General features: G+C 40.9%; 1 protein-coding gene across 3 annotated transcripts in view; it reads right to left on the minus strand.

The window, feature by feature from the left end:
- fchsd2 (FCH and double SH3 domains 2) overlaps positions 1-25,705 on the minus strand; it is a 191,275-nt gene that overhangs the window by 59,605 nt on the left and 105,965 nt on the right. For all 3 annotated transcript variants that reach the window (XM_078402167.1, XM_078402169.1, XM_078402168.1), the window contains exons 6-8: positions 17,526-17,659; positions 13,606-13,660; positions 12,064-12,192 (exon numbers count right to left, since the gene is read on the minus strand). In XM_078402167.1, the coding sequence (XP_078258293.1) occupies positions 12,064-12,192; positions 13,606-13,660; positions 17,526-17,659 (318 nt within the window). The remainder of the gene's footprint in view (positions 1-12,063; positions 12,193-13,605; positions 13,661-17,525; positions 17,660-25,705) is intronic.

Here is a 25,705-nt window from a genome sequence, read left to right on the forward strand (position 1 = left end):
GACGTTAAGCGAGTGCTCAGAGCAGTGAATCCCAGGAAAGCTGCAGGCCCCGATGGTGTGACGGGCAGAGTGCTGAGGGAATGTGCAGACCAATTATCTGAGGTCTTCACAAAAATCTTCAACCTGTCCCTTTTAAAATCCACCATCCCTCCCTGCCTGAAGTCCGCCATAATCATCCCACTGCCGAAAAAGCCTGTCATCAGCGGTCTTAACGACTACCGTCCGGTAGCACTCACACCGGTCATCACAAAGTGCTTCGAGAGACTGGTCCTGCAGCACATCAAAGCCAGCCTCCCACCCACCTTCGACCCATACCAGTTTGCCTACAGAGCAAATAGGTCTACAGGGGATGCCATCGACACTGCTCTTCACACTGCACTGACCCACCTTGAACACCAGGGGAGCTATGTGAGGATGCTCTTTCTCGACTTCAGCTCTGCCTTTAACACGGTCATCCCGAGCAGACTGGTCACCAAACTTTCCGACCTTGGATTTTCCCTAACCATCTGCAAATGGATCAAGGACTTCCTGACCAACCGCCCCCAGACAGTCAAAATAGGCCCTCACCTCTCCTCCACCATTACACTGAGCACCGGCTCACCACAGGGCTGTGTGTTGAGCCCCATCCTTTACTCCCTCTACACTCACGACTGCGCCCCCACCCATCCCACCAACACCATCATCAAGTTCGCGGATGACACGACTGTGGTTGGACTTATCTCAGAAGGAGATGAGACAGCCTATAGGGATGAAATCCAAAGGCTGGCAGCATGGTGTTCAGTGAACAATCTGGTCCTGAACTCCTCCAAAACAAAGGAACTTATAATTGACTTTAGAAAAACCAGTGGAGATTACGACCCACTCTACATCAATGGGGTCTGCGTGGAAAGGGTACCAGCTTTCAGGTTCCTGGGTACGCACATCGCAGAGGATCTCACCTGGTCTACCAACACCATCACCACAGTAAAGAAGGCACAGCAGAGACTCCACTTCCTGAGGATCCTCAGGAAAACCAACCTGCAGGAGAAGCTCATGTTGTCCTTCTATCGCTGCTCCATCGAGAGTGTGCTGGCATACTGTATAACCACATGGTATGCCAGCTGCTCAGAAAAGGACAGGAAGGCCCTTCAGAGGGTCATCACGACGGCCCAGAAAATCATCGGCTGCTCACTGCCCTCCCTGGAGCACCTGTTCAGCCTGCGCTGCCTCAGTAGAGCAGGCAAAATAATAAAAGATCCATCCCACCCCGGCCACCGTCTGTTTGTTCATCTGCCCTCTGGTCGACGTTTCAGGTCAATCAAATCCCGAACAAACAGACTTAAGAACAGTTTTTACCCCAGGGCCATACGAGAACTGAACACTACCTGTGCACTAGGCAACACCGTTAAAAAATCTTGTACTTAATTTAATTGTATTTATGTATTTATTTGTTTTTGCATTTATTGCATATATGTTTGTACGCACCGTCAGGATTGGCTGTTTTTTAATTTCGTTGTACTCGTTGCAATGACAATAAATGAATATTATTATTATTATTATTATTATTATACCACCTCATCTGTGAAACACGGAGGGGGGGTTATGGCCTGGGCATGTATGGCTGCTCAAGGTACTGGTTCACTTATCTTCATTGATGATACAACCGCTGACGGTAGTAGCATAATGAATTCTGAAGTGTACAGACAGATCCTATCTGCTCAAATTCAAACAAATGCCTCAAAACTCATTGGCCGATGGTGCATTCTACAGCAAGACAATGATCCCAAACATACTGCTAAAGCAACAAAGGAGTTTTTCAAAGCTAAAAAAGGTCAATTCTTGAGTGGCCAAGTCAACCACCCGATCTGAACCCAATTGAGCATGCCTTTTATTTGTTGAAGAGAAAACTGAAGGGGACTAGCCCCCCAAAACAAACATGCTAAATATGGCTGCAATACAGGCCTGGCAGAGCATCACCCGAGAAGACACCCAGGAACTGGTAATGTCCATGAATCCCAGACTTCAAGCAGTCATTGCATGCAAAGTACATGCAACAAAATACTAAACATGACTACTTTCATTTACATGACATTGCTGTGCCACAAACATGATGGCGCCCTGAAATGGGTAGACTATGTATAAACACTGCTGTAATTTCTACATGGTGAAACCAAAATGTATAAAAATGGCCTTTATTAAAATCTGACAATGTGCACTTTAACCACATGTGATTTTTTCTATTACAAATCTCAAATTGTGGAGTACAGAGGGAAAAAAATAAATGATGGGTCTTTGTTCCAAACATTATGGAGAGCATTGTATATACTCTTGCCAGGTGCATCTGTGCTGCTATCCAAGGCTGCTGAATATTGTTAAATATCTTTGGGTATTAAAGGAGAACCAAGAATATTCTGTTGACAGTGATCACGTATTCTCTATGGATTAAGGCATTTTCCAATACCAAACAACTTTTGATTGGAGAAGCAGAATTCCTTGTGGTAATGAGAGTCAGAAACTGATGTAAACATCCAAATTCCATACATAGATTATGTAAGTAAAGATTTCCTTCAATTATTCTAATATTTTGCTAAAACAGCAAACACAGTTTCACAATTTATCTTTAATGTTAAAATAGTTTAGGGTAACCTTGTCCACAGAAGAGATCATGGCAGAGTCATAATTGTTCTGGGGAAAAGCATTTTCAAGTAATTGTTGGAGGGAGTTACTTCTCATTGGAAAAACAATCTCTGCCCATGTATAAAGAAATAAATAATCTTGCAACATCCTTGAGGCATCCAACTTTTTCTCGTGATTTTTTCTCGAGCTTTTGTTTCATGTTGGGGGGGGAGTGGGGGTGGGGGGGAAGAGGGGATGGGGGGAAGGAAGGAGGGGAGTGGAGGGGGAGTTGGGGGTGGGGTGGGTGAGTGGGGGGAACGGGGGTTGTGGGGGGATGGAGTGGGTGAGGGGAAGGTGCTAGACCAATGCATGAGAGGCTTTGGGTCTACGGCTCGCTCTGGCTGCAGGGCTGACGGCACGGGGCCGAGGTGAGTGCCACCCTCTCCCCTTCCCTGTCCCCCCTCACCCGCCCACGACCCCGGAGGACCCCCCTGCTCGGCAGCGGTCTTCGTCAGTTCGAGAGGGTTGCCGGGCCCGCAGGATCGTCAGTTGGGGAGGGTTGCCCCTGGAGAGGCCTGCAGGAGAGATTTGGACCCAACGGGTCCACCTCAGTCTAGTTGTTATTAGAATGCAAAGACAGGATCTGTCTAAATGGTTCTACTTCCCAAGTTTAAATACAAACTGAATGGTGAACTTTCTGAAACTTTAAATATGACAATATTCCAGAAATTAGCAATGAATAGAGAAGTGCTTTTTTTGCAAATTATTCTAGACAACTGTTTTTACGAAAGTGATGATGAGAATATCAAATGGTAGGAATTGAACAGGGTCTCAAAAAATGGTGATAGTTAATGAAAATGATTTGTGTTGAAAGCTGAAGCTGATAAATTCAGATTTCCTAATATGAAATAGGAGGAAATTGTAACTCATCTGGCAACAGATATCGGGCAAGCTCATTGATAACACAGACGCAAATTTAAAAAAACAAGGCCAAGGCAGAAATGAACAGAGCAAGGTACAAAGTACATGTGGAACCTGATATCATTGAACATGCAGCCTGGGACAGTTTATAATCAAGGAAGATAAGTTATAAAAGATCGTTAAGGGTGCCCACAGTACTGGCTGCAACTTCATAAAATGCAACATTAAACAACGGAGCCCCCCTGTTCAGTCATATCACCTTTGAAGAGAATGAACAAAAAACAGAGGGCAGGAGGAACTCAGCAGGTCAGGCAGCATCTGAGGAGAGAAATGAACAGATGACATTTCTGGTAGGGACCCTACTTTAAGAATGGAATGGAGAGGAGATACCTGGTAGAAAAAAGGTTAGGGGAAGGGGTGGGGTCAGAGCTGGTAAATGATAGGCAGATCTAAATGAAGAGGGGTTGATTAGCAATGAGCAGGGCTGGGGAGAGATGTATGGACATTACAAAGGGCTACAGATAGTGGAATCTGATGAGAAAGGAAGGTGAGGAGTGAACTGTTGAATCGGAGACAGATGTGGGTTGATGGACGAATAGCAGGTGTAAGGAGGGATGATGAGTAGAAGGGAAGGGTGGAAGAGGGGAAAGGAATTGGTGGGGGGAGGGGGTTGTAGGTAGGGGGAATTGGAAATAGAAACAATGTTTGTGCCGAATGTTTAAGCGAAAGACAAGGTGCTGTTCTTCGAGTTTGTGTGCAGCCTCACTCTGGCCATGGATGAGATTGAGCACAGACAAGTCAATATGGGAAAGGGAAGGGGGATTAAAGTGGCTTGCTACTGGGAGCTTTAGCTGCCCCTGGTAGACATAGTGCCAGTGTTCGACAATGTTTTCATCTAGTTTATTATTAGTTCTAACATGCATTGCAAGAACAGATGCATGTCTCCGAGTCAGAGTAATTCAGCTCAGAAACATATACTCGTCCATGCCAATCGAGGTTTCCATCGAAGCTGAGCTTGTGTCAACATCCTGATGAGTCTCCAATGCATCCTTTCCAATGTTCTTAAATTCTTTCTATAGCATGACAATCAGAACTGCACGTAATATTCCTTCTGTGGCCAAACCAATCTTTACTGAAGTTGGACCATGACCTCCATTCTTTAGTTATTTACGCCCGGGTTAGTGAAGGAAATATCCGGTATGCCTCCTTCACCACATATCTACTTTGTTGCCACCTTCAGGGATCCTTGAACTTGCACAATCAGATCAATCTGTTCCTCAGTACTAACATTTATTGTTTGTCCGATCCTTAGCCATCCAAAAGTGGACACCACAAAAGCAAGATTAAATTTAATCTGCCATTGTTCTGCCTGTCATACAATATGAAAAAGCCTAAATAAAACCAGTAAAGCAGGGTAAACTAGTGCTTTCTGCCTCATTAACATATTTGAAATGCCAACCTGCCTCTCAGAACAATTTGTGTAGGAAGGAACTGTAGATGCTGCTTTAGACCAAAGATAGACACAAAATGCTGGAGTAACTAAGCTGGATAGGCAGCATCTCTGGAAAGAAGGAATGGGTGACGTTTCAGGTTGAGACCCTTCATCAGGGGAGAGAGAGAGACTAAAGATATGGAGGGCTAAGGTGTGAAAACAACAGATCAAAGCAGACGATAATCAAGGTAATGTAGAATAGATTATTGTTACAATGGGGATGATGACGAGGCCTAAAATCAACAACATTTAATCAGGTCAGTGAAACGTCAGAGAATTAGGGGGGAGGGGGAGGGGGGGGAGGGAGAGGGAGAGGGAGAAATTAATATTCATACCGCTGGGTTGTAACCTGCCCAAGTGAAATATGTGCTGTTCCTCCAATCTGCATTGGGCCTCATTCTGACAGTGGAGGAGGCCCAGGGCAGAGAGGTCAGTGTGGGAATGGGAAGGGGAGTTAAAGTGTTTAGCAATAGGGAGATCACATAGGCCTAGGCAGACTGAGCGGAGATGTCCAGCGAAATGATCGCCGACCGACGCTTGATCTCGCTGATATATAGGAGTCCACACCTGGAACAACGGAAACAGTAGATGATGTTGGAGGAGGTGCAAGTGAACCACTGCCTCACCTGAAAGAACTGTCAGGGTCCTTGCACGGAGTTGAGGGAGGAGGTAAAGGGACAGGTGTTGTATCTCCTGCAGTTGCAGGGGAAAGGACCTGGGGAGGGGTTGGTTTGGGTGGGAAGGAATGAGTTAATGAGTTGTCTGCCACTCGTTACCCTATTAAAGAGTAATTCTGGAGTCAGTGGGTAAGAACTAATTTTGTAGGAACTACAGATGCTGGTTTAAACTGAAAATAGTCACAAAATGCTGGAGTAACTCAGCGGGTCAGGCATCATCTCTGGAGAAAAGGAAAAGGTAACTTTTCGGGTCTCGGCTCGATTTACTCCAGCATTTTGTGTCTATCTTCGGTGAGAACTAGGTTATCAGTATGCTCACGTTAAAATATGCCCTCAGCCTCACAAACATTCAAACAAACATCAAAGCATGCTTTCAGACAAAAGGGTCCCAAACCAAAGCAGCATCTGTCCATTTCCCTCCACAGATGCTGTCTGACCGGCTGCATTCCTTCAACAGTTTTTTTTGTGCAAGATTCCAACATCTGCAGTCTCTTGTGTCTCTATTTGCTGAGCTCTTAATTGGCCATTACCAACCTAATACTTAGTCGGCTTCACCTTGATTACATTTTAAAACACAATCTAGTTTAATATTATGCTTGCAGTCTACAACAGATCCTTTGATATGTTATAAAGGAAACACTTTAGAAAGTGAGAGAAATGCAGATCAGTTATCTTGCATGATACAGATGGTCAAAAGATGAATAATCTACTGCCTACTGTCATTTTCACCTTAAACGCAGGCTGTTTGTTCCACGTGCATTGTTAAAGAACAACAGTTCAGTATAAACAACTTGCATTTACATAACAGGATTAAAAATCCCAAGTGACAAAAAGAAAATGTAACACTTAACTGCATAGAGTTTTCAGAATACGTGTTCAAAAGCTTGGTCAAAGCATTAGTTGGAAGAAGCAATATGAAAGAGGAAAAAGCATCAGAGAAGGCTTAGGGGTGGAATTCTAAAGCTTAGCATCTAGCCTCCTGAAGATAGTTGTCAATGGCAGAATAATGAGAATCTTGAATACATAAAAGATCAGAGCCGAAGCAAACAAGATATTTCAGACGATTATAAGTTGGAAGAGGTTATCAATATAGGAGGATCAAAATTAGGAAAGCTTTTGGAAATAAGAGATTTAAAATTAGTGTTTCCAAATCAGGAGTCAACAAGTGTGACATAACACATAAGTGATGGCGTGCTGAAAATTCAGTCAAGGGGGAGAGGGTGACTTTAGTTCTATTTTGAGCTGGAGGCTATGGAGGATGGTAATCGGAAGACCAGCTAGCAGAGTATTGAAATAAATGAATCCAGGCAGGAAAGCTACATAAATGAGGTGAGGTAGAAGTGGAGGCTGGCAATGTTTCGAACTAAAGCAATGAGGTTTGATGGCATGGAAAACATTGGCTTCGTTTGCCTCAGGCACAAAGAAGAAATCTGTTGCCCTCAAAGTGATCAGCTTGTATATTAAAAGGAAAACTTGATGTGATTTTGATGAAATAACTTCAATTATATCTGATGCTTCAAGTAATGATGCTTTTTATAGCTTCAGATAAGCTGATACATGCATATCACATTTCGCAAAACTTGGCTGTATTTCTGCACAGATGTAATTTTAAAACAGCTCAGATATGCGCTATGGAATAAAACTAACTAAAGTAATACTTTGCCTTACAAATGATTATTTTTTATTGAAGAACAAAGGAATAAATGGCCTGTGGCCTCTACTTTTTGTTTCTACATTGGATTTCTCTCTTTACCTCAAACTTCAACTCCAGTCTTTTTCTAGATCCACCTACAGCCACAACAGCAGATGTCATCTCACCCAACCTACACTCATCCATCTCTCCAGAGATGCTGTCTGTCCTGCTGAGTTACCCCAGCATTTTGTGTCTACCTTCGATTTAAACCAGCATCTGCAGTTCTACACACTTCTGCACTCACCTTTGGTACATATGGACAACAAGGGCACCTACATCAGATTCCTATTCACTGACTATAACTCTGTTCAACACCGTGATTCTAACCTTAACTCTTCTCCAAGCTCCAGGGGCCTGGGACTCAACATCCACTTCTGCAACTGGATCTTTCACTTCCTTGCTCATAGACTGTAGGAAAATAACTGCAGATGCTGGTACAAATCGAAGGTATCACAAAATGCTGGAGTCTGAAGAAGGGTCTCCACCCGAAACGTCACCCATTCCTTCTCTCCAAGATGCTGCCTGACCTGCTGAGTTACTCGAGCATTTTGTGATACCTGCTCATAGGCTGTAGTCAGTAAGGGGAGGTGATAAAACATCTTCTACGATAATTCTGAGTTACTCCAGCTGAGTTACTCCAGCATTTTGTGCCTACCTTTTGGTTTCACATCTATTTACTAAGAAAATGTTTCACCTTATAAACTGCTTCACCCAAGTTTGAAGGGGATGGAAAAGGGGATAGACAGTTAGGTCAATTACTTCCATTAAATCAATTGCATAGAACCAATTAGAGCAGTCAAAAGTGACTTTCTCAGATTCCCCTATGCCCAAATGAATAAAACCTCGATGCAGCTCTAGATCCCCTTCTCTCATCAGATGAAAGAATAATCTGACATGCAACCCACCTCTTCATAATTATAATAATGCCCTTTCAACTGTGAAATAATGGTGCGCTCAGACATCATAATTATGAATGCTTGTTAATAGGAATTCGTTTTTAAGCAAATGTAGAAATATATAAGCCTTTAAGCTGCCACATATGAGATTTTACTCTGGGTTCTGTTTAATGACTGCTCAGTACAAAATGCTGCACCCAACTGTAATTAGTAACAATGTTCACACACACACAGGACGAAAGGTGATGGTAAATTTTAACTCTCATGCCAAGCAATAGCTTACAAAACCAAAGTTAGTGTTGGTTTTATCCACGTCATCATAACAAGCAAATTTGGTTTTCTCAATTTAATAAATTACATAGTGTGAAAGAAAAATGATAAAACTTAAAACATTTTCTAGTAACACATTAGCTTACTTTGCGGTAAGCTATTTCTCAAGCGTATGAATACACAACAACATGTAAACACTTTATTTGAGTCTGTGTGTCTTTTCACAAGCCTTTTTTGTTAAATTTCATTAAATGGAATTAACAAAAATAGTCTAGACTCAACAAAAATAGTCAGTATAACAGCAAGCATAAGTAATAAAATTCAAGTTTGGCAATTTTATTCTTGGCTCTGCTTTCACTTATTACTTACCAATAGTTTCCACATCTATGAAAGGGTTCATCTCTTTTAAAAAATTGGAATAATTCATTCTGTACAATTCGAAATACCTGCTCTAAATTTTCAAATCGAGTCAGTCAAAAAACAATCTTGGAAAAAGAACCTTACTAGGGTCTTTTCACAATACTTAAGCTATTCTCAAGATGACTATGGATTATAAAGGCAAAGTACATTAAATGCTTATAGGAGACAAGGTACAGCTCAACATTCAGTACCTCCTTTATTCAACTTTGTCCATAATTCCTGATATCCAACAACCCAATTTTTGTGATGGCAACAGCAGAGTAGAAGCCCCTCTTCCACTAAGATTTGAATATTTCCGCTGACCTTAGAAGCCTGTGACTGCAAGTCTGCCTTCAGGTTTACATACAATCAACATTCAAAGTTAGAATGTCACATAAAAGAAAGAAGTTGCACAATTGCTGAGGTGTGAGCAAGTTAGTGTGCAGAGGGAGGAGCAGAAAGCAGACTCACGTTTTGTTTTATTTTTAATTCTGTGTATGTAGGGGGGTGGTGGGGGGGTTGGGGGAAACCTTTTTAAAAATCTCCTCCTCAACGGAGATGCGACTTTTACCGTGTCGTATCTCCGTTCGCGCAACGGCCTAACAACGTGGAGTTGGCGGCCTCCAGCTGGGATCGACCTCGAAGACTCCGGTCGCAGGGCCTGGACTTACCATCTCGGAGGCTTCGGCCGTGGGCCCTGCAGACTGCAACATCGGGAGTTCGCAGGTCCCTGGCTGGCGACCGGCTTTTGGGAGCTCCAGCCGTAGCAGCTTCGACCGCCCCGAAGCACGAGGCACGATCAACCCGCCCGCAGGCCCTTCATCGCCCTGCGTGGCCCAGCCGCAGCACTTTACATCGCCCGATGGGGGCTCAGGACTTTCATCGGCCTGCTCGGCTCGGCCCTGGGACTTTCCATCGCCCGGTGGGGGCTTCAAGGGGTTGGGAGCCTCGATCGCCTCGTGGCGCCACGGGAGAAGAACGAGGAGGAGATAAGACTTTGCCTTCCATCACAGTGAGGGTATGCCTAGAGCAATCACTGTGATGGCTGTTTTGTGTAAAAAATTGTATCTGTGTGTCTTGTGTTCTTTAATGTCTACTGCCGGACCCTGACGTGAGAGGACGCTGGCGTTGATTATTCGCCGCTTTTCCGTCAGGATAGTTTGTCTGTTTGTCTGTTTGTTTCTATGTTAATTGTATTTGTAAAGCGCTTTGTGCATGTGTTAAGGCGCTATATAAAATAAATATATTATTATTATTATTATTACAAAAATGGGGTTTCATCTGTCATATTTGTAATATGTAACCACAGAACAACCAGACAAGAAAAATAAAAAACCTAGTTAAAAAACACTAATTGTTTCATTATGAATTATTAACTAAAATACTATTAGACCAATTATATATTACACATTTATTATTTATCTTGGCACATGTTCTTGAGGAAAATTGATCTTAAATGAATGTAAGGTACAATAATGCTGTTCCCACTATTTCAATACAATTTAATTACCTACTTAATATTTACTTTCCACCGAACAGCAGACTAAATAAAACTAGAGTGGTTGGATACAGTTTCATGGAACGATGCACCCACAACCCCATGATCTCTTTGTTCCACAACATTCCCCAAAGCATTGCCATTTCTTGTGTAAATTCTGCCCTGGGTTGTCTTACCAAAACATAGTACCTCACATTTATTCAAATTAAACTCTATCTGCCCTTCCTCACTCCATTTGATTTGGTCCAGTTGATCAAGATATCATTGCAAACTTAGATAACTCACTGTCCACAACACCATCAATTTAGTGTAATCTGAAAACTTACTATCCATAACATCTATTTTATTTACAAAATCCTGGAGTAACTCAGTAGTTCAGGCAGCATCTCAGGAGAGAAGGAATGGGTGACGTTTCGGGTCGAGACCCTTCTTCAGACTGATGTCAGGGGGGCGGGGCAAAGGAAGGATATAGGTGGAGACAGGAAGATAGAGGGAGGACTGGGAAGGGGGAGGGGAAGAGAGGGACAGAGGAACTATCTAAAGTTGGAGAAGTCAATGTTCATACTGCTGGGCTGCAAGCTGCCCAAGCGAAATATGAGGTGCTGTTCCTCCAATTTCCGGTGGGCCTCACTATGGCACTGGAGGAGGCCCACGACAGAAAGGTCAGACTGGGAGTGGGAGGGGGAGTTGAAGTGCTCAGTCACCAGGAGATCAGGTTGGTTAAGGCGGACTGAGCGAACGTGTTGAGTGAAACGATCGCCGAGCCTGCGTTTGGTCTCGCCGATGTAAAGAAGTTGACATCTAGAGCAGCGGATACAATAGAAGAGGTTGGAGAAGGTGCAGGTGAACCTCTGTCTCACCTGGAAAGACTGTTTGGGTCCTTGGATGGAGTTGAGGGGGGAGGTAAAGGGACAGGTGTTGCATCTCCTGACCTTTCTGTGTCCCGCCCCCCTGACATCAGTCTGAAGAAGAGTCTCGACCCGAAACGTCACCCTTTCCTTCTCTCCCGAGATGCTGCCTGACCTGCTGAGTTACTCCAACATTTTGTGAATAAATACCTTTGATTTGTACCAGCATCTGCAGTTATTTCCTTACACTATCCATAACATCTACATTCACACCCAAATTGCTAATATGAATAACAGTGGGCCAAACACCAATCCTTACGGCACACCTCTGATTACAGGCCTCCACTGTGAAAAACCCTCTACCCACATCCTCTGTCACCTACCTTCAAGACAAATCAAATGCAAAAGGTTATTTTGTTCCTTAAAATGTTACACTGGAAGGGATCCAAGTAATTCACCCCATATTACTCTTTAAAAGATTTGATTTGTAAATAATACAACCATGATTTATTTTGTTCTGGAAGATCTCTAAACTATTGTGGCTCGTGCCATGTTCTAAGCGTGAAGTGTCAAGACTTTGATGGATCAGTTCTTGGAATAGCAATAATTCCATTGCACATCACAACATGCCAAACAGCATCCAACACAACTTGACTTAAAAAAGCAAAAAAGCTTCATGAACAAAAAGCATGGATATGAAATTACATTTTACATACTTTATTAACCGCGCTCAGCTGATTTCTGAAGTACACAAATATCGAAGAGTTTGCTTACAGTCATCAGGTTTATCAGATCGATTTGATAATAGCGATCTTGATGTGCATTTGCAGCTGCCAGTGTAAGAAGGTAATCATTTCTAGCATGGTTAGCTTTTGTGTTGCATTCACTGCGCCGTGCTTTCAACTGAAATTCAAACAAAATGTGATATTGGATATCAAATAGACTTAGAAAAGTTTCATTTCTTTTGAAGTGTCTTTGTTATCTTTCAACATAGCAAATTTCAATGAATTAGAAGGAAGATATCAATAAAATGGACACAAGCTAACACACCATCCTTACAAACAGTCCCTTATTTAGCTTCCCATCGTTGCACTTCATTACTTCCACTATTTAAATATATTTAACCTTCCGATGCCTTTCCCAATACGAATGTTTACAAAGGTCTACGTTACAAGTTGTTTTGTCCCTCATAAAATGCTGGCCTTTTCTCTAATAATGAAATAGGAATTGCAAATCAATTGCTGGATCATCATTCCAGAATTCATTATTTGGTGTTATGATTAACTCTTATGAGAATTAAAATGTAATTAAAAACAATTTTTTCAAAATGAGTAGGAAAATATAGTTTAAGTAATTGCAACCCCACGTCAAATTATTGCCTTGGTAACAATCACATTGGGCTCTTTGGTAGGCATTTTCACATATGCTACCCTACAAAATTGGGCTGGTGAAAATGGGGAGCAGTCAGAGTCCAGATCCCTACCATTACTGAGGTGCAAACAAAACACTTTCCTTAAATAAAAACAGAAAATGCCAGAAATAGTTAGTCAGCATCTATGGAGACAGAAACAATTTTACTACTTCAGGTCAAAGAGTTTTGGTGTTTAACTCCAATTCCCCATCCACATACTGGTAGAACCAATACGTATTTCCAATATTGTGTTTTTAATTCAGAATCAAAATCAACCAGCTTCAACAGTATTTATATTTGACTCCCCTTCACCCACAATGTTCCTTGTGGTCAGTTAAAGTATTTTTCTTCTGTACTGGACCCGAATCTTGGAGCTCATTATTTGGTAAATGCAAGTTATATTGGAAGATGGATTTTTCCAAAAAGGTATTCTATAAATTAGCATTACATGATTTTTCCTCTTCATCCCTATAAACAATGACATGTGGTTCACGGGCAGTTCTCTAGTTCCTCCTCAGGTCTGCATCACACATGAGCCTAGACTTGGTTGACAGAACCCACTGTCTAGTTTCACAATGTCAATACATGACTGGTGGGAGGAAGCACAGTTGAGTGCAATCTTCTTTTCAACTAGTTTCCACATATCAATGTCACTTAAAAGAAACGGCTACAAAACTTCTGGGGAATTATAAAGAGAACTATGAATTCAAACTCAGCTCAGGAAGATAAACAGTTCACACGTTATGACAAGACTTCTTCAACCCAACATAAATTGTTCACATTTTAGCTGCCATCGACACAGCTCAATTAAGCAAGCTTGCAGCACATTGTAGACATATTGTACAAAAACCACAAGCTGAAGATGAATAACATGAAGCAGCCATTCAAAATCTTTCATAACATACCTTTACACTTGCTTTCTGTAAACTTATTCTTGACTGAAATAGACTAAGCTTGGACCTGAAAAATAAAATGTTGATTTAAATGGTATATTTGATTCAAAGGATTTAATTGTTATTCAATTGCCACACTGCAGATAGATATTGGAAAGTAAGAAACATTGCCTTTTTTAACCATGTAAGTAATTTTATCCAGATAATTTTGTCATTTTTATTAAGTGATTTGTAAATGGTAGAAACATTGAATTTGATTCACAATCCCAACTGTGGCCACGTCATTGCAATTTTAACACCATTATTTAGATCACTGAATGCTCTCCAACAACAATTTTGAGCCTGTTCTGTCAAATGTATTGAGAATTACACTGTTTTTATAAGCTTCCTTATCACTTGTTTTGCACTTGGTTAATTCTCCTCAAAAAGTTTTGTGCCCCTTGGGATTGAATAAACATGAAGATTATTAGGAAATGCTCAAAAAATAAGCAACTGCTAGGCTTATCAAAACACAGGTGAGGGATGCTGCATAAAAAGCAGCCCCAGCAATAATCACTCTCCTGGTCCTGTCTGATCAACTGCGCTTCCTCAGGTGGCATGTCTAAATCCCAACCACAGGACGTGCTCTTTCATAAGTTCAGAAACCATTGGAGCAGAATTAGGCCATTCGCTATTCAATGGTGGCTGATCTATCTTTCCCTCTCAACCCCATTCTCCTGCCTTTGCCCCATAACCTTTGACATCCTTACTAATCAAGGACCTGTCAATCTCCGCTTTAAGAATACCCAAAGACTTGGAATCCACTGCCACTTGCAGCAATGAATCCCACTGACTCACCACCCTCTGGCTAAAGATCATTATAGATCTTACAGGTGGCAAACTAGAGGCTTTTGTTTTTCAGTGATTTGAACATTGCTAAGCCCTTAAACTCCATTCAATCTGCGAGAAGGTTTACCACCTGCATTTCCAACCTGCAGAATTCTGTGAACTCTGACCCTCTAATTCAAAAAGTAGCAAGTCATGGATAAAGCATGGACAAATACTTGAAATTATTGAGTTTTTCACAACTGCGAGATAAATTAATTTTAAATTGCCATTATAAAGCACCAACATGTACATATTCAGCTGAATCGTCTGCTATGGATCCAGGATTCTAAACGTTATGTATAATGTTAAACCAGCAGAATCTTTCAATTTTTGTTCGACAGTTAGCAAAAATAAAAAGTTTCAAACAAAATTAAGAAAGTCAAGGTATGTAGTTTAGAAATATACTCATGCAATTAAAACCAAAAAATATTTTCGTAAAATAATGGTGAAAACACGGTAGCAATATACAAAATATAAAATGCACTCAGTTAAAAGAATAAAGTTAACTGCAGGTTTCAAACCATTAAGCGCAAAGAAATGGTAAATAAATAGTATTTGTCCAGTAGAAAATGGGGTAGAATAACAATAGTTATTCAAAATAAATAATGAAATTAGTCTGGATTAAGTGTAGCAATTGCCTCCAAATCAAAATAGACTTAAATTGTGAAGAGCTAGTCTGAAGCTTCATGCTTTAATTCACATGTAAAAAATATAGTTTTTCAGCTAATTTGTAATTTTGAATTAAGCATTGCGTGGAAGGTAATGAGTCTGCACCTTGGGGGAAAAAAAGGTGAAATCCAACAGATCTTCCTTTTTCCTTCCTTTTTCTTACATGTTCCTTCATATACATTACATGCAAAATCATGACAACTGTTGTCCACTAATGGTAAAACCTAGCACTTCTCCCCCTTAAAAATGTTTCTAAATGCTTGAGGACAGCAGCTCACAATAACATTATAAGCAGCAATAGCTAGTTGTGCTAAATTCTATCATGTTCTATCCCTTTCACACTGAGACCAAGCTTCCACATAGCTCTTAAATTTAAAAAATCTGCTTGGAACAGTGTCCAGGTAAATTTCTGTCATTTTGATACATCATACTCTGAACTTCAAACCTCAGCACTGTAACTCTGAGGCAGAGTTCCAAACTGCAGACACTTACTGCAGATGTGATCACTATAGATTGTAATGGTTTCCATTAATTTCCACATACCACAGCTGAAACACATTACTTGTCCTGCCATGCGTATTTTGCTTTATACGTAATTAATTCACTCAATGATTAATTTATGGCCCTATTTCTAGCTGTCCTGTCTAAGGTTCAAAAACATCGAAAACCGCAGTAACTTAAAAAAAATAATTAAAACATGTGATTGAACTAACCACACTTAAAGTAATCTACATTCTAAATGAATTTTAATTCAACTTGCATCTCATAAGTTTACATAAACTTGTGACGCAAGTTATTCTTTGTTATGTGGTCTCACAAAGCAGAATGATAATAACTTCCATGATGCGTCTTGTAAACTGCAGCACTTGCACCTCCCCAAAAATCTAAAAGACCTGATAAAATTCCAAAAGCAAGTCACAAGTGCAACACCAAACACATCGATTCTGTAAGTGAAAAATTCTTGAAGATTTTTCTGGAATAATTAAGACTTAATTCTTCTTATGAATTGTGGTTTAGAGAGATCAGCCCCAAAGTAATCTGGTTTCCTTGTGTTTTCTGGAGATAAACGACACCAGCAAATATCTTTATATATTATATCCAGGAATGTTAAAAAAAACAGCCCTTTATAATCTGCACCATGCCTTCAATCAATCTTCACTTTCTTTGAAGATACAGCAAATTAACACTGATCCTAACCGGCTTGTTTTGAGTTGAGGTTCATATTCCACTGGTAAGACTATTTTCCAAACCGAAAGGTGTAACCAGTATCATATCGTTCAATTGTTAAAATGAACAAAGTTTAAAAAAAAGATGCACACTCACTTTTCAATAATTGATTGTGATAACCTTCCCCCAACTACTTTTTGATTCTACCTATTCCAGATCTTCTCTATCTCTATTCATTAGACCACTAATATAAAATATGTACATGTTTTATTCCTGACTGAAGCCAAAAAGGTTTCTAAAAAACCGTACCAATGTGGAGCTCAGATGCTTTTTCCAAATGTCAATTAGCCTGTCAAATATAGATTGGTAGCTTAAGAGAAAACTCCATCAAAAATAGCACTTACCTGTGCTGTATCATGTTATTTTCCTTGTATGAATATAGAAATGTGTGTAAAGGTTTTATTTAGATGTGAAAAAATGTGAAAATATCATGAAATGCAAGTGTTTTTTTCCGTCCAGAATTGCATGATATATTTTGTATCTCTGTTTAATGATATTTCTAATTGTTGTACATTGCTTGAAGTTTGATTTTTAGGAATTTATAGTTTCCTCAATATTACATATTTGCCATAATCACGTTATTCACATGTAATTAAATATTGGATTGGTAATGATGTCAGGTTTCAGCAACTTATTTGCATTGAGGTTGAAAATTCTTTAATATGAACTGCATATTAATTGGTTGAAATGCACACGATGAAAGTGCAGATTCAAAACTGGAGATCATTGATTACATTCGTTTTCTGAATTTACATTAATTTTTGCTATACTGCTTCTCTGACAGAAAACAAATTAAAATCAAGCTTGATAGCCTTCATGCCGATGAATGCTGTTGTGATTGTACTTTCATATTCAGGTAAAGCACCATAGGACAAGCTGCTGGTGTTATAATCACATTGTTAGTGGATTGAGCACATTGCTGATCCACAAATGTTTAAATTTCAACAAACCTTCCAACAGAATTAGTTACAGATCATCAATTTTCCAATGATGAGTTTGTATAGCAATTGCTGCAGTGTAAGTGTACAGACAGGGCAGCCTGTTTCAAATAAGTACATTGCACGAGATCTTAAGTATGAGGAACAAATTAAATGCTTTACACATTTTTTTTTGTGAAATAGGAAATGCCAGAGTATCCCTATTCATATCATAAAAATATCAAAACACACTTGGCCTCTAAATCTGCTTTCTCCCGTGCTGCGTGAGCCATCTGTTCCAACTCAAAATACTTCTTTTTAGACTTCGCCAGATCCTTCACAGTCTCCTGGAATTCAGCCTGAATTTTTGTCAGCTGATCAATGCACTGCAGAAATAAGATAACACTGAAAATTAGTTGCAGCACAATGTGAACAGAATTTTCTTTTTAACAGTAACTGATGATTATGACTACTTTAGATATCCCCAAATAATAGATACATAATTATGAAATAAAGATCATTCTTATATTATACATACATTGCAGTCTGTAGAGCGTACACAGTTAAAAGAGCAGGCAAAAGGCACTCAAAATATTATGCCACCTTTATATATAGAATTCAAATACAAGGTTGAGAGGGATATTAGCCAAATACAGGCAAATGTGACCAAGCTCAGGAAGTCATCTTGATTGACGTGAGTTGCATATAAGGCTTGTTTCCACACAGTATAACCATGAAGGCAACTCCGCACATCAAAAGGAAGCAAATCGTACAATACAGAAGCAATAGATACATTGTTAAAATCCCAATGTAACTTCAGTATTCTTGTTCACTTAGTTCATAGGTTCGAGGAGCAGAAAAAGGCCAATCGGCCCTTCAAGTCCACTCAAATACTCTCGCATTATTCCTTTAAGACCCATGAAGCAAATGGTGTGCTTCCTTTCATCGATAGAGGCTTTGAGTATAAGAGTAAAGAAGTCATGTTGCAGCTTTATAAAGTTTTGGTTAGCCACATTTCGAGTACAATATGCAGGTCTAGTCACCCCCAATACAGGAAGGATTGGACATTTTGGAGAAGTTGCAGTATAGGTTTAGTAGAATTCTGCCTTGATTAAAGAGTATCAGCTATAAAGAGAAAGGACGCATTTGGACCGTTAACCCTAAAGCATTGGAGGTCCAGAGGAAATCTGATAGGTGACAAATCATCCTGTACGAAAATCCTCAACACTGGTGCTCCACAAGGCTGCGTTCTCAGCATCCTTCTTTACTCCTTATACACCCATGACTGTGCAGCCAAATACAAATTCAACTGATTCGCAGACGACACCACCATTTTCCCTTCTGGGGTAAATAAAGTTCTATCGTATCGTATAGTGGCCAGATATCAAATATCGATGAGATGGAGTACAGGAAGGAGATTGAGAACCTCATAACCTGGTGTCCAGACAACAACTTTTCCCACAATGTCAGCAAGACAAAGGAGATAGCGATCAATTTCAGGAGGCGATGCGGTGTACATACAATGACAGTGAAGTAGAGATGGTTGAAAGCTTTAAGTTCTGAGGAGTAAATATCACCAGCAACTTGCCTGGACCACCCATATCGAAGCAATGACCAAGAAAGCACACCTTAGAAAGTACTTCTTCAGAAGGCTTAGGAAGTTTAGCATATCCCCAACAACTCTCACTAACTTCTAGATAGAGCATTTTATCAGAATACTTCACAGCATGGTTTTGGAACAGCTCCATCCAAGAACGCAAGAAATTGCAGAGAATTATGGACGTAGCCTAAACCATCACACAAACCAACCTCCCTTCCATTGACTCCACCTACACTTCATGCTGCCTCGACAAGGTCAGCAGAATATGCAATGATTATTCCCAGACATTCGCATCAGACAAGAGGCATAGAAGTGTAAAAACACATACTTCCAGATTCAGGGACAATTTCTTCCCAGCTGTTGTCAGGCAACTGAACTATCACCAACTAGAGAGCCGTCCTAACTTACCATCTACCTCATTGGAGACCCTCAGACTCTCTTTAATCAGACTTTATCTTGCACTGAACGTTATTATCATTATCCTGTATTTGTACACTCTGGATGGCTTGATTGTAATCATGTATAGTCTTTCCACTGACTAGATGGCAAGCAACAAAAAAGCTTTTCACTGTACCTCGGTATACGTGACAATAAACCAAATTAAGCTAATCTAAATTATGAGAAGTATTGATAGGTAGACAGAACCTTTTTTCCCCTAGGGTGTAAATATCAACGGTCAGTGGGGAAAAGGTTAAAGGAGATGTACATGGCAATTTTTAATATCTATACATACAAAGAGTGGTGGGTGCCTGGAAACTCTTTAGTCAGAGGGTAGTGAATCTGTGGAGCATTGCCACAGATGGCAGTGGAGGCCAAGTCAGTGGATATTTTTAAAGTAGTGATAGACAAGTTCTTGATTAGAACGGGTGTCAAGGGTTATGGGGAGAAGGCAGGAAAATGGGATTAGGTGGCAGAGATCAGCCATGATTGAATGGCAGAGTAGACTTGATGGGCCGAATTGCCTAAATCTACTCCTATAACTCGTGAACTTGTAAACCTATACCTCCCTGGAGTGGTGGTGGACACAGATATGATAGCATTGTTACAGGGGCTTTTCATGGCAAATAGATATGCAAGGAATGGAGGGATATGGATCACGTAAAGACAGACAGAGGAGATTTATTTGGCATCATGGTCGGGACCTAGTGCGACACCTGTGGCTTTAAACTAAGTAGTGGGGGGGAAGGGTTGACAAATTGTGAATATGAAGATGAGGTAAAAAAAGGGAATACAGGAGATATTGCAAAAGACTCTCGGAAGAAGGGGAACAGAAGTTCTAGAGGGGAAAATAAATTAAGGGCAGGGCCAATTGTGACCGATGTGAGAGGGGAGGTAAATACAGAAGTTAAAGTGTTGTACTTAAATGCGCGTAGTATAAAAAATAAAGTGGATGAGCTTGAGGCTCAGTTAGTCATGGGCAAGTATGATGTTGTAGGGATCACTGAGACATGGCTACAAGAGGACCAGGGCTGGGAACTGAATATTCAGGGGTACACAATGTATAGAAAAGACAGACAGGAGGGCAGAGGGGGTGGGGTTGCTCTGATGGTAAGGAATGATATTCATTCCCTTGCAAGGGGTGACATAGAATCAGGAGATGTTGAATCAGTATGGATAGAAATGAGAAATTGTAAGGGTAAAAAGACCCTAATGGGAGTTATCTATAGGCCCCCAAACAGTAGCCTCGACATAGGGTGCAAGTTGAATCAGGAGATAAAATTGGCGTGTCAAAAATGTAATGCTACGGTGGTTATGGGAGATTTCAACATGCAGGTAGACTGGGAAAATCAGGTTGGAAATGGACCCCAGGAAAGAGAGTTTGTAGAGTGCCTTCGAGATGGATTCTTAGAACAGCTTGTACTGGAGCCTACCAGGGAGAAGGCAATTCTGGATTTAGTGTTGTGTAATGATCCTGATCTGATAAGGGGACTAGAGGTAAAAGAGCCATTAGGAGGCAGTGATCACAACATGATAAGTTTTACTCTGTAAATGGAAAGGCAGAAGGGAAAATCGGAAGTGTCGGTATTACAGTATAGCAAAGGGGATTACAGAGGCATGAGACGGGAGCTGGCCAAAATTGACTGGAAGGAGGCCCTAGCAGGGAAGACGGTAGAACAGCAATGGCAGGTATTCCTGGGAATAATGCAGAGGTTGCAGGATCAATTTATTCCAAAGAGGCGGAAAGACTCTAAGGGGAGTAAGAGACACCTGTGGCTGACAAGGGAAGTCAGGGACAGCATAAAAATTAAGGAGAGGAAGTATAACATAGCAAAGAAGAGTGGGAAGACAGAGGATTGGGACTCTTTTAAAGAGCAACAAAGGTTAACTAAAAAGGCAATACGGGGAGAAAAGATGAGGTACGAGGGTAAACTAGCCAATAATATAAAGGAGGATAGCAAAAGTTTTTTTAGGTACGTGAAGAGAAAAAAAATAGTCAAGGCAAATGTGGGTCCCTTGAAGACAGAAACAGGGGAATTTATTATGGGGAACAAAGAAATGGCAGACGAGTTAAACCGTTACTTTGGATCTGTCTTCACTGAGGAAGATACACACAATCTCCCAAATGTTCTAGGGGCCGGAGAACCTAGGGTGATGGAGGAACTGAAGGAAATCCACATTAGGCAGGAAATGGTTTTGGGTAGACTGATGGGACTGAAGGCTGATAAATCCCCAGGGCCTGATGGTCTGCATCCCAGGGTACTTAAGGAGGTGGCTCTAGAAATAGTGGAAGCATTGGAGATCATTTTTCAATGTTCTATAGATTCAGGATCAGTTCCTGTGGATTGGAGGATAGCAAATGTTATCCCACTTTTTAAGAAAGGAGGGAGAGAGAAAACGGGTAATTATAGACCAGTTAGTCTGACATCAGTGGTGGGGAAGATGCTGGAGTCAATTATAAAAGACGAAATTGCTGAGCATTTGGATAGCAGTAACGGGATCATTCCGAGTCAGCATGGATTTACGAAGGGGAAATCATGCTTGACAAATCTACTGGAATTTTTTGAGGATGTAACTAGGAAAATTGACAGGGGAGAGTCAGTGGATGTGGTGTACCTCGACTTTCAGAAAGCCTTCGACAAGGTCCCACATAGGAGATTAGTGGGCAAAATTAGGGCACATGGTATTGGGGGTAGGGTACTGACATGGATAGAAAATTGGTTGACAGACAGAAAGCAAAGAGTGGGGATAAATGGGTCCCTTTCGGAATGGGAGGCAGTGACCAGTGGGGTACCGCAAGGTTCGGTGCTGGGACCCCAGCTATTTACGATATACATTAATGACTTAGACGAAGGGATTAAAAGTACCATTAGCAAATTTGCAGATGATACTAAGCTGGGGGGTAGTGTGAATTGTGAGGAAGATGCAATAAGGCTGCAGGGTGACTTGGACAGGTTGTGTGAGTGGGCGGATACATGGCAGATGCAGTTTAATGTAGATAAGTGTGAGGTTATTCACTTTGGAAGTAAGAATAGAAAGGCAGATTATTATCTGAATGGTGTCAAGTTAGGAGGAGGGGGAGTTCAACGAGATCTGGGTGTCCTAGTGCATCAGTCAATGAAAGGAAGCATGCAGGTACAGCAGGCAGTGAAGAAAGCCAATGGAATGTTGGCCTTCGTAACAAGAGGAGTTGAGTATAGGAGCAAAGAGGTCCTTCTACAGTTGTACCGGGCCCTGGTGAGACCGCACCTGGAGTACTGTGTGCAGTTTTGGTCTCCAAATTTGAGGAAGGATATTCTTGTTATGGAGGGCGTGCAGCGTAGGTTCACTAGGTTAATTCCCGGAATGGCGGGACTGTCGTATGTTGAAAGGCTGGAGCGATTGGGCTTGTATACACTGGAATTTAGAAGGATGAGGGGGGATCTTATTGAAACATATAAGATAATTAGGGGATTGGACACATTAGAGGCAGGAAACATGTTCCCAATGTTGGGGGAGTCCAGAACAAGGGGCCACAGTTTAAGAATAAGGGGTAGGCCATTTAGAACGGAGATGAGGAAGAACTTTTTCAGTCAGAGAGTGGTGAAGGTGTGGAATTCTCTGCCTCAGAAGGCAGTGGAGGCCAGTTCGTTGGATGCTTTCAAGAGAGAGCTGGATAGAGCTCTTAAGGATAGCGGAGTGAGGGGGTATGGGGAGAAGGCAGGAACGGGGTACTGATTGAGAGTGATCAGCCATGATCGCATTGAATGGCGGTGCTGGCTCGAAGGGCTGAATGGCCTACTCCTGCACCTATTGTCTATTGTCTATTGTCTATTGACAGGCATTATGCACCAAAGAGCCTGTGCATATGTTAAACTCTATGTATTCCATGCATCCCTTCATTCAATATGGCACTCAGACAAAAGACAATATAATAGAAAAGAACAATTGTGAAGAGTGATAATTTCATATTCAGTTCCACCCAAATGCCCGCCTGGTTAATCTGCAAAACAGAGGGCAACGTGTATGCTGTTTTTCCTGTTTAACATGCAAAAACAACCAGATTAAAATTCTACTCCGGCTATTTTGTTTGCATAGTTGTAGATAATTAACAATGACCTGTTTAAAGGTAGGTTCAAAAACATCCCCATCCTCAGTGAAAGCAGGGTCCACCATGCGAGATGAATGGGGCATTCACAACCATGTTCATCCAGAAGTGCAGAAAGGATGGTTCACCTGTTACCTCCTGAAATCACCTCTTATATAAAAGTTAGTATTGAGACTATTATTCACTCCATGTGAAGACTTGTGTATTCCAGAACTAGCCATGCTATTACCCAAGCTGTTCCTGTACAATTACAAAAAAAAGCATCCACCTGACATACAGAAACAAATAAAAACAGAAAATACTAGAAACACTCAGAAAATCAGGCAGTGTTTTTGGAAAGTGAACCATTTAATGTATCGGGTTAAGGCCCATTCATTGTTTCACTTTTCACACAAGCTGCTAAGCGTTTCCATTTTATGTTTTTATTTTGGATTTCTAAGATATGTAATTTTTTTATTTTGCAATGTGGAAAATTGTCTTATGACCTGGGCACACAAAAGTCAAATCCAAACCAGCTAATCACCATCCAGTTTACCATCAACTATCTGTCAAGTGATGGAAAATGTTGTCAACCGTCCTACTAAGTATTCTTAAAAGTACAAGACATTGATGTGGGCCACACTTGGAGCCCAGTTTTGTGTTCAGTTTTGGTTGTACTCTTGCTGGAAAGCACGCAGGGAAGAGTTACTTGATCCACAATTCTAAATGTGTCTCGACCTGCAATGTCACCTATTCCTTCTATCCAGAGATGCTGCCTGTTCCGCTGAGTTACTCCATTTTGTGTCTATCTTTGGTATAAACAGCATCAGCAGTTCCTTCCTACACCACTATACTGTGGTTGTGCTGACAGGCATTTACAAAATGCATGCAATTATTCAACAATATCATCTCCCATATCAGTGCCATCTACTCTGCAGGACAAGGACAAAATCTCAGGAACATCACTTGTAGGGTCTTCTCCAGGTCGCACACCACCCTGACTTTTGTAAACTGCATCAAGAAGTTTGATTATTTTATGACTGTTGTTCCATCCCCAAAAAAACAAATGATAAACCTAGTGTAAAATGAGGGATAAACATAAATGACAACAGGCCGAGTGGTCTGCCAGCACTTGGATCAGCATCTGCCTGTCTCCACACTGTGTGCCAGCAAGTGTGCACCATGTTTGATCCTAAACTTCTGTACCATTTGTCCCACAGGTGCCTAGCATCCTACCCTTGCAGAAAGCCTCCGTTCAATGCCTTCATTTTTCACTCCTCATCAACTAGGCAGGGATAAATCACCATTTCATTGCCGGAGGAGTGCCAGCAGAAGAGCACTATAACAGATCAGCATGAATGGAGCGCCAAGCTGCAGACCGGTCAGTCCAAATGAATTCTCGTTTGAACCTTCCTGAATCTAGTGCAATTGGGATTAATAGATACAAGAAAGGTTGCAGTTGTTAACACAATTTAATCAAAGTTTATTTTTTATTCAGATGAAAAACAAATGTTAGATTTTACTTGACAATGTCCAATTCCTTTTGCACTCCATCCCATGACAGAAAAATACACCACTAAGCAAAAAACCTCCCAAATATAATCAACGAAATACTTAATTGAATTTGGAAAGAAAAATTTAAAGCTAACATAGTAAGACAGAAATATCAGCCAGCGCCTTCTACTTGCATTGGCACAAAAGTTGATACCTTCACATGCAAGTCCTGAAGTTCCAAAGCGGACTATTGCTGTGGAACAACTGTGGGCTGTTGTTTTACTCCAGATGGAATTCAGTGGGGAACTACAGACCTCTGCAAATTTTCCAGCAATTAAGTTGAAAAATTTACCACTGAACGTATCATTTGGCACAAACCTAGTAGGCCCATTGATTATAATGGGAAAAATTAGCTGGAGAGAAGAGAACGGGGACAATGTTTGTTCCAATTGTACATTTAAATGTATTTGTTTTATACGTTGAAGATAATTTAGTTTTGAGAATGCCAGAGTTATAAACATTCTGTCTTATTCTTGACTCATTAAGATTAGAGGAAGGGCTTCACTAAACTATTCTCTAAGCAGTTCAGGGGACTTAGCTTTTTGGTTTCAGTCACCGAGACCCTACACTATACTGGGGTGTCCTGATCAGCTAAATGCTGACTCCACAGCAGAAATATGCATCTTGGAACTGCTCTAGAGAAGTTTTGGTTTCAAGGGCGACTGACCAACAGACATGGCCAGTTCAATAAGTATAAGAAAATAACTGCAGATGCTGGTACAAATCGAAGGTATTTATTCACAAAATGCTGGAGTAACTCAGCAGGTCAGGCAG

Source organism: Rhinoraja longicauda, chromosome 7 (assembly GCF_053455715.1).
Source record: "Rhinoraja longicauda isolate Sanriku21f chromosome 7, sRhiLon1.1, whole genome shotgun sequence".
NCBI lineage: Eukaryota > Metazoa > Chordata > Chondrichthyes > Rajiformes > Arhynchobatidae > Rhinoraja > Rhinoraja longicauda.